Source organism: Raphanus sativus, chromosome 7, assembly GCF_000801105.2.
Source record: "Raphanus sativus cultivar WK10039 chromosome 7, ASM80110v3, whole genome shotgun sequence".
Taxonomy (NCBI): domain Eukaryota; kingdom Viridiplantae; phylum Streptophyta; class Magnoliopsida; order Brassicales; family Brassicaceae; genus Raphanus; species Raphanus sativus.
In genome coordinates, this window is record NC_079517.1 from 18,510,073 (window position 1) to 18,519,755 (window position 9,683).

At 31.4% G+C, this 9,683-nt stretch overlaps 2 protein-coding genes and 1 long non-coding RNA gene across 3 annotated transcripts; 1 reads left to right on the forward strand and 2 right to left on the reverse strand.

The window, feature by feature from the left end:
* Positions 1-440: 440 nt before the first annotated feature.
* LOC130497757 (protein DOWN-REGULATED IN DIF1 11-like) lies at positions 441-923 on the reverse strand. The gene has a single exon (XM_056990879.1). It carries the CDS (start codon positions 921-923, stop codon positions 441-443), a length of 483 nt encoding a protein of 160 aa, XP_056846859.1.
* Positions 924-3,656: 2,733 nt separating this feature from the next.
* Positions 3,657-5,595, forward strand: LOC130497471 (uncharacterized). The gene is made up of 3 exons (XR_008936465.1): positions 3,657-4,581; positions 4,728-4,824; positions 5,386-5,595. It is a non-coding gene; the product is annotated as an uncharacterized LOC130497471 (long non-coding RNA).
* Positions 5,596-7,641: 2,046 nt separating this feature from the next.
* Positions 7,642-9,683, reverse strand: LOC108830242 (uncharacterized). Its single transcript, XM_056990289.1, has 9 exons — positions 9,434-9,683; positions 9,214-9,281; positions 9,068-9,104; positions 8,879-8,966; positions 8,723-8,787; positions 8,622-8,642; positions 8,455-8,502; positions 8,165-8,256; positions 7,642-8,091 (listed from the first exon to the last, which is right to left on the reverse strand). Exons 2-9 carry the CDS (start codon positions 9,234-9,236, stop codon positions 7,809-7,811), a joined length of 657 nt encoding a protein of 218 aa, XP_056846269.1. The 5' UTR covers positions 9,237-9,281; positions 9,434-9,683; the 3' UTR covers positions 7,642-7,808.

Consider the following 9,683-nt stretch of genomic DNA (forward strand, 5'->3'; position numbering starts at 1 on the left):
GAGATACATGTTGTTATAAAGAATTTTCATATAAGGTCATAGCAAGGATCATAAAATGAGATTAACGTTTTTGTTTCATAAAAATGAAAGTTACATGTTGTTGTTTTCCTATATCGTTCTCTCAATTTTTATTTGTTTTTATAAATTTACTTGGTTTTCAAACTATAATATTTATTTGAGTAACAAAGAAAGAATATATGATTTTGTTTAAGAAGATTTATGTGCAATTATGTTTTATATTTGATACACTAAAAACTATGCTAAACAAACACTTGTTGGAACAACCCAAGATATCACATAATAGTGTTTTTATACAATATTGGAGTTATGATAACAAATATTTAATGAAATTTTGATTTTATTTATATAATTATAATAGTATAACAAACCATTATTTCATAATACATCATAGAATATAACAAAAGATTTGATCAAGATAACTAAATCGAGACATCATGAGATGATGAACTTTCCACTTCAGCAGAACATCTGTTCCAAACCTCATTAATTTTGGAAGAAGCTTGAGAAGAAAAGCGTTTAAGTTGATAAAATCGAAACATCAACTTATTAATTTCCATGTAGCATTCTTTTCCACCTCTTACTACCTTCAGACAACACTCTCTTGAAACAGGTTCATTCGTAAGAATCTCTTTAAGAACATCGCCACCACATTTTCCCTTATCAGTGGACACCATATTTTCCATGCAGGTTTCAATATACGTTTTGTATCTTGGTGGGAGGTTTTCTAGCATATAATTATTGTAATCTTCTGAAGCCGGTGATATTGCATCCAATGCATCAAACTCGCGACCAGGATTGACCAATGGTTCATTGTCAATATCTTCTTGACACAAACTTGGATACACATATGATACTAAAGTGGTGATTATGAAAAATGCCATGAAAATTGTCTTAGTTTCCATTCTGTATGATTAGTATTTAACTTTTTAAAATTGTTTTGTTTTTTCCTGTTACCATGATTTATAAGTGTATCTATTTATAGTAATCAAGTGGTTTTCAATGTTATTGATGGTGATTTTTATTAATTAACAAAATAACATTTTTAGTTGTTTTGTAACAACATAATTTCTTTATTAATTTAGTTAGCTCTAAGAGTAACATTTTTAAATTGATTTCTATGTTTCAGGCATTGCTTGTTAATTAAATACTCACTATGTTTCATGTGTCTTTAAAGTTTTTGCATAAAAATTAAGAAAATTTGTAACTTTGGTTTTATACTTATTAAATATAATATTTTATTTTGATTTATTAACAAATGAACTAAAATAAGAGCAAATTGAAAAGTTAGTTTAAATATGTATGAAAAATGTATAATGACACTTGTAATAAAAAATATCTAAAACAGAATTACATTTAATATGAAACGTAGGGATATTTCACATAAGTAAAAAATTGTAACTAATGGAAACTTGGTATACGTTTCTTGAAATAATTTACATGGTCTACATATAGTGATGAATTATTAGAACCAAAGAAAATATGTAAATGAAGAATTTATTTTCTTGCCAAGAATTGTAAAGAGCTTTGTCTACTCTTGTCTAATAGTGAACTTTAAATGTAGGCAAAAGTGTTGTTGGGGTCAAATAGTGACCTTTTTTAGTTAGTTGTGGTTGGCTTTTGTTGGATTTGGTTTGCACTATCCTCACGAGAAAAAAATATATTATATTCTTTCTTCTCTCACCTTCTTTTGAATCTCATGATCCATCTTCACTTTGTGTGTGTGTGTGTGTGTGTGTGTGTGAGAGAGAGAGAGAGAGAGAGAGAGAGGAGAGAGAGAGAGAGAGAGAGAGAGAGAGAGAGAGAGAGAGAGAGAGAGAGAAGAGAGAGAGACGAGAGAGAGAGAGGAGAGAGAGAGAGTTTGGGTATACCAAGGATTTACAGTTTAGTGTTTATGATTTATTCAAGAGTTTAGGATATATCCAAGAATTTAGGGTTTTGTGTTTGAATTTTTACCCAAGGGTTTAAGTTTTGTCCAAGGATTTAGGATATAGTGTTTTAGTGTTTATACATTTACTCTTTTGTGACGGTTTTAAAATTGTTAAATAAAATTCATCTTTTGGTAGCTACTAATATTTTTCATTTATTTTTAAAAACTTATACACAAATATTATTATTTTATTTACTATTTTTAAAAAAGTTGTACATTAATTGGCAAACTATGATTAGTTGGTAATTCACCCAAGAAAAGTTCATGATAAATATTAAACTAGAAAACATTCTCATATAAATCAAAATTGTGGTAGTTAATAGATAATCGGTGAATTAAAGAATTACATTTTTATATTTTTCAAAAGAAAAAAGTTTACGATGAGGGGGAGAGAGAGAGAAAGAGAAAGATAACTACGATTCCACTTATGCACTTATAATAATAACGTAACATATAGTATATGAATTAGACATAATGATACATAGAGATTGAGAAAGAATTCTAATCTACTTATATATTTATACTAATAGCTAGACAGGTAATATATGAATCATATGAATTGCCCGCCGCCGCACGATATGATCGTAATTACCTTTTTATCTTTTTCAAAAAATTAAAAGGTTTATGATGAGAGAGAGGGAGAGAGACTTATATGTGGAGAAACCTAAATGAGTAAGATACAAAGATACAACGATAGTGAAATATAATTACGATCCACTTATGCACTAATAATAATAGCTATACATGCATTATATAAATCATATCGATGACACTCATATTAGAGCTTTTCAGAAGAATTCTGAAAATTATCTAATTTTCTGAAAATTCCTCTATATATTAAAAAGAAGTCAATTTGCGAGATGACACTCATATAGAGTTTCTCAGGAGAATTCTCTTAATCTTATTGGTTGATTTTTTAGAATTTCTTTTTTTTTTAATCATCGACAACATTAAAAAAGGAAAGTAACACAAAATACTAACCTTATTATATATTACTTCCGCAAGATACTAATTAATACATGTATTAATAGTTTCCTTATTACAAATATGGTAAATCATTCATTCTTGCTATCATATTGATTACATTGCTTAATGCGATTTAACGATTTGTATCTAATTAGGTTGTTTGTTTTATTAACTTACCTTACTAATATTGATTACTTGCGCAAGTTAAAATCATATAAATGCATATCATTTTATGACAATACAAATATAATATATTTCCTTAAACAATTTCATTATGAAAATTAAATATGTAATTTTAATTATTTATTACATAAATAATTAATATATAATTAAAATATTATTAAAATATTATTAAAATATTGTTAAAATATAATTAAAATAATGAATTCTGTAATATTTAACCCGCGGGTCCCGCGAATTACCTGCAAATTTGGGCGGAGCGGGTGCAGGTATTTTTGAATCTTTCATTGCGGGTCATGCGGATCGAAATTATGAGTCAAAAAACTAGGTGACCCGCGGGTTGGCTGGACGGACGGAGTGGATCGATCCGCAGACCCAGCTCTATCCGTATAATTTGAATATGTACAATGTCCGCACAGGGTGCGGACCGGCCACCTAGTATAAGATTACTTCGGCTAATTATCATCCCCAGGTGCTGCTGGAGGAACAAGCTTGGGCATCTTTGTACCGCCAGCATGTTCTGCATCTGCTCGATGTCGACTTCTGATTCCTCAACTGTTTGTAGGGATGGCAAACTGGGTACTGGACCGCGGGCCCGGCCCGTTAGGGGTTGGTGTGGGGCGGGTTTGGGCCTAAGTATTCAATACCCGCAAAAAAGCGGGCCTTACGGGATGGGCCTTGTGTGGTGCCGGGTTGAAAGCGGGAAAGCCCACCTTATCCGCGGGATCCCACCTGTACCGCATCTAGAATCCTCGTCTTCTTCACCTGAAACAAAAAGAAAGCAATGAAACCTCGTTTTCTTCACCGAAGCATCTCTTTGTCTTCGCGGAACCACCGGAGCTTCTCTTCTTCCTCGAGCCACCACCGGAGCTTCATCGATCTACCACCGCATGCCGTAGCTTCTCTTCTTCGTTGAGCCACCACCGGAGCTTCTCTTCTTCACCGAGCCACCACCGAAGCTTCTCTTCTTCCCCGAGCCACCACCGGAGCTTCTCTTCTTCCTCGAGCCACCACCTTCTCCCGTCACCGACCAGAAGGTATATATTTTCTTCCTCGAGCCACCACCGTAGCTTCTAGACTTTATATATTTTGATTACAATTTCTGCATGTGTACTTCGTAAATGATAAAATAGAATGGGGCATTGAAACATGATTTTAATCTGATATTAAGTCATTGTTTTTTATTCTTTGAAAAGACGATTAGGAAATAGAATGGTGCGTTGAAACTGCTTTGTTAATACACGTCTCGTGATTGTGTGTTACTGTCTTCTCTTGAGTATGTCTCTGATATGTAGGAACTAGTAAAACTAGTAAGCATTAGTAGCAACTGTTTGTATTGAACTGTGCAAGTGTATTACTGATATGTCTTTTGACATAGTCTCTGATATGTCTTTTTTTTTTCTGGTGTTCTGTATATGAATATGTTTTGTCTCGAGCTGATGGTGAACAAGGAGGAAAAGAAGATACAAAACAGAGCTGAAATCGTTGTAAGTTCAATATACTCTTATCATCTGATATGTCTGAAATCGTTGGAGAACTCGATGTATTGATAGGAGAACATGCTTTGGTGCTTTCTGTTCCATATCTGATTTGTCTTCTTCTCTTGTTGTCTTTATTTGTGTTCTGTGGTGAGGTGATGGAGCTATGGTGAACATGGAGACGCCTGGTTCATCTTCTACTCCTCTTTCATCCTCTACTCCTCTTAGCAGCTTCAGCCTTCAGGACCTCAGGTTAGTCGCTGTCTTGTGTAGAGGGAGAACTGGATGTCTTGCTTAGAGCTCGATGTATATAGAACTAGTAAGAATTGAATGGAGAACTACTAAGAATTGGTAGGAGAACTCAGTATATAGATAGGAGAACTGGATGTGTTGCGTAGAGCTTGATGTATTGATAGGAGAACTCGCTACCTTGCTTAGAACTACTAAGAATTGATAGGAGAACTTGATGTCTTGCCTTGATCTGTCATTCTGTTGTTTGATGAATATCGTTTGAGCAAATATAGCAAGTTTTAATTATTTTTTTGGCATTGCACGTTCAAATTTTAAACTATCAATTTAAAAAAAAAATTAGTTAATATTTTTAAAACCCTACCACGACACATTAGATAGCATAACAATGCAGTATTACTTTGTTATAACAAAGTCGCATAAAGGGATGTTTTTGATACAAGACTAATCTTGTTTACTTTGTACTGTCATTAACTCAATGTTCTGATCGTATAACTATATGGTAAATGACGTTTATGTTTGTGGTCTGCTAAAATTCATTTTTGTTTTTGTGTGTTAGTGCAGGAAGAAGCAGACAGACTGTCTGAGACAGTGTATTATTTATTATCCCGCGGGACGGCCCGCAAAGGCTTGCTAAGAATGCGGTACGGGATTGGGCAGCTATGTTGAGGACCGCATCCCGCGCGGGACAGGCCCGCCGTGTACCGCCAGAAGACGAACCCGCAGCGGGACGGGACGGTACGGGACGGGAGAGCCCAATTGCCATCTCTAACTGTTTGCAAATATTGACCAGGAAAGGTTTACAAGGAAAAGTATTCATGTTCCATAAATCAGAAATCGAATTACAATCCTCAAAGGAACACTATAGCATAAAAATAAAAGAAATTATAAACTAAAACTGCTTATAAATAAAATAAAAACAAAAACATCATTACACAATTTGAAAACACTAAAATACTGTTTGAAATCTCTATAATATTATTTGAGAAGTCAGTTTCCTATGTGTCGCGCTCACGTTAACTCTCACGGTGGTTGATTACAATGATACCCTTAATGAATCAAATATATATCTAATTATCATTATTATATGCCTATTTTATATTTTTTCCTTTTTTATTTAGGTTTCCTTTTTATTTTTTATTTAAAATAACCTATATATCTAAGAAAAATTAAAAATTAAAAAAAACGAAAATACATTTTATATATAATGTAATTCATAAAAAGGAAAGTTCACAAGATAATCTTGATTTTAATTCTTAAGAGAGTTAATTTTGAGATATTCTTAATGAAATAAAAATATTACATCTAATTTAGTTTGATTTTTAAAATTTTCAAAATATAATATATTATAAAAAAGAAAAGTCTAAAATTTTTAAAAACTGAATTTAGAAACGAAAATATATGTACATATAATATGATTTCATTAAAAAGGAAAGTTCACAAAATAGAGTTATTCAATTTAATTTTTTTAAATAACATAAAATTTACTTTTGAAGTAGTAAAATAAATTATTTATATCTATACTTTCTTTGCTGGAAAACTATATTTTCATATAATTTGATTTCATAATAATGAATTTCACACATATAAATAATCTTGATATTAGAAAAAAAAAGAAATTGTATTTGTTTTGACAAATTTTTTGAATAATCAAAATATATATTTTCAAAGTGATTATATAAAATAATTAAGTAACGTAAATTGATATAATATAATTTCTTAAAAGTAATCACAAATAGTTTTACTGCTTATTTTTAAGAGATAATAAAATACAAAATAAATTTCAACAATAAACACATTTTAATCAAATAATTATAAAATATTTTTTGATCAAAGAATAGAATAACACTAATTTTTTTAACGAGGTAGGTATTATATTTTGTCATAATTAAAAAAAAAATCTTAGCATTTATTTTCCTTTTTAATTTTATGTTTTATGTTTGTGGAACTTAATATAACCATAATAGAAATACCCTAGAAAATCTGAGTTTTCATTTACAAGATTATTTAAATATTTTTTTAATTTAAATAAATTTCACTTTACCATTCAACATATCCAAAGCATAAAATTATGTAAAATTTATAAAATAATTTTATTTATTAATTACTTATATTTATAACTTAATATTGTTCATCACTTTATCTTCTAATATTTGTTGAAAAAATTAACATATAATTTGATAAATATTACCAAAATATATACACATTTAACTAAACGATAAATAAAATAAAATTTGACTTAATCATATAAAAAATAATTATATTTCAGTTTTCATTTGAAAAAAAAATGTTTAACTTAGTATACTCACAACATGAGTGGTTTGATTAATCCAACTTATATCTAAAATCATAGATTTAAATACAATAAGATTATATAACTTTATAATAACATTTTACTTATTTTATAAATATAAATTATAGGATAAATCAAAACATATTAACAAGTGAAAATAAAATATTAATCAACTGTCAAAATTTAGTTATTTTGTAGAATTTATATATATGCATGAGACTTCAGAATATTACTGTTATATTAATTTATGTAAGTAGGAATCAGACACTTTAGTTTATTTTTTATTATTTCATTCTAAGAATAATATATCTTAAGTTATACATAGTTTTACTAAAATATATTTAGATATCTAAGACAACAACCAATTTAAATGCAAATAAGAAAATTAATCAAAATTTAAATATATTTTGAATAAAAATATTGTAGTTGAATTTATAGAAATATATGTAATCCAATATATCCAAATGATAACTAAATCGACCGTAAAAACAATTAAACTGATAAAAGATAACATATCTAAAATCATATGTCTAAACTAAATTAATGTAGTATTATTGATATAAATTTTACATAAAAATTACAAACTATTTTAAAACTAAAACTAAATATCAATCAATTATTGTAGTATATTCACTTTACAAATATTTATACCCGTGCATGAGCACGGGAAAATCACCTAGTAAACATAATAAAACTACACGGTGTTGGAGTCATTCTTTCCGGCCTGATCGTTCCCAGTTCCAGCCTGATCGTTCTTTGGATTCAAGTTGGTGCTCCGAAGGGCTGCCAAATGTGGATCCTTCGCAGCAAGGTAGTCAAAAAAAGCATCAAACCTCTGAAACAGACTATTCTGCGTCTGAATCTGACTATTCAGTGTCTCAATATGACTACTTTGTGTTTGAAAGTGACTATTCTGTGTCTGAATCATGCGAAATTGATCTTCAATGATCGTTTTCAGAGACTCGATGTCCGGTTCCCTAGAAGAAGATAAAGCAAAAGATCAATAGATTGCAATTAGTTCAAATAAAAATGCAAAATATATAAGATTACTCCTGCTCATCATCCTTAGGGATTTCTCCTAGTGAAGGACCAGCGGGGGTGGATCCTTGATGCTCGCTGTCGACTTCTGGGTACTCATCTGTCTGCAAACATAGACCAGGGAAAAGGTTTAAATTTGAATAGAAATCTCTATCTATATATAAGATAACGTTTGCCTCTACATGAGTCAAGGTCGATAATGACCATCCTCAAAGGAACACTATATGATTAAAAAGGTTGGACAAGGTTCAACAACTAGCTTGTTGGCCTAGTTGTGTGAAAGCATACGGGAAACTGTGTACCTTCATTGACGCTGGCTTGAGTTGAGATTTCAGATCACGGATCGCTAACTACAGATACAAATCCAAAACACTATGTTTAGCGAGAACTGTCTCCATGTAATGGTCGAGTAAAACAATGAGGGTGGAAACATGGGGGTAAGGCGATATGATTCCTTGAGACTTTTTACCTTCATTTGTGCAATTTCCAACTGAAATGATAAAGAAATGACCATCAAAACTTGTTCGGACATATTGAAAAGTAACAGAGACTTATAAGCCAAATGCCAACCTTTTCTTTCAAAGACTTGTCGGAAGATCTTAGAGTTTGGATGTAGTCAATCACAAATGCAGGTTCTGAAAGAAAACACAATCATTGTAGTGAGTATCAAAAGGGTTAAGCAAGAAAGTGCAAACCAATAACAGTGAATGGGAGAAGGACTCTAACCAGGAGATTTACTAGCAGGAACAAAGGACTCTTTCTTAAACGCTGAGTTCCACTTATCAGTCTCTGCTTTTGCTGATTCAAGCTCCCTCTGACCAAGAAAAAATAAGTCAGACAACAACAAATAACACTAATGTAGTAAAGAAAATGAATTAAAAAAAAAAAAAAAGATTTAAGGATTAGTAACAATACTTGACATGAAGCAAGCTCATCTTTACAGCTCTGAAGACTGCCACAGAGAGAGACAAAGCAGGTTAAAGTGTATACATCAAAGCAAACACTCTCTGCTTCAAACCAAAAGAAAAAAAGCATCAAGAGAGGGAAGGGGATACAAAAACCTTTCAGTGAGTGACGCAATCATCGCAGCAGCAACACCTTCTTCACATACTTTCGTGCAAGTGCAACACTGAATGATCACAAAACAAACAACTTGTCACTCAATCACACATACTATAGTGAACAATGCGCGAGAGAGAGAGAGAGATGCCAATGCAGAATATCAACAGAATGTAGGGTTTCGAACTTCTTTATGATCACAAAAAAAAAAAAGAAAACTACCTTCTTTGACGCGGAGATATCATTTTCATCGCTTTCGAAGCTTCTTTTAGTACTCAAATCCACTGCGATCTACCAAAAAAAGTATGAATGTGAAGAAGAAGACCTGCAGCGGGATGATCTCCGTCCATTAGAGCAACGAAAACCTGAGATTTCTGCGGGATGTCGACGGTGAGTGACAGAGAGTGCGACTGGAATCGGGGAATTTAGGATTTACACTTCTTTTCTTTTTTCTTTTTTCTTTTGGGGAAAG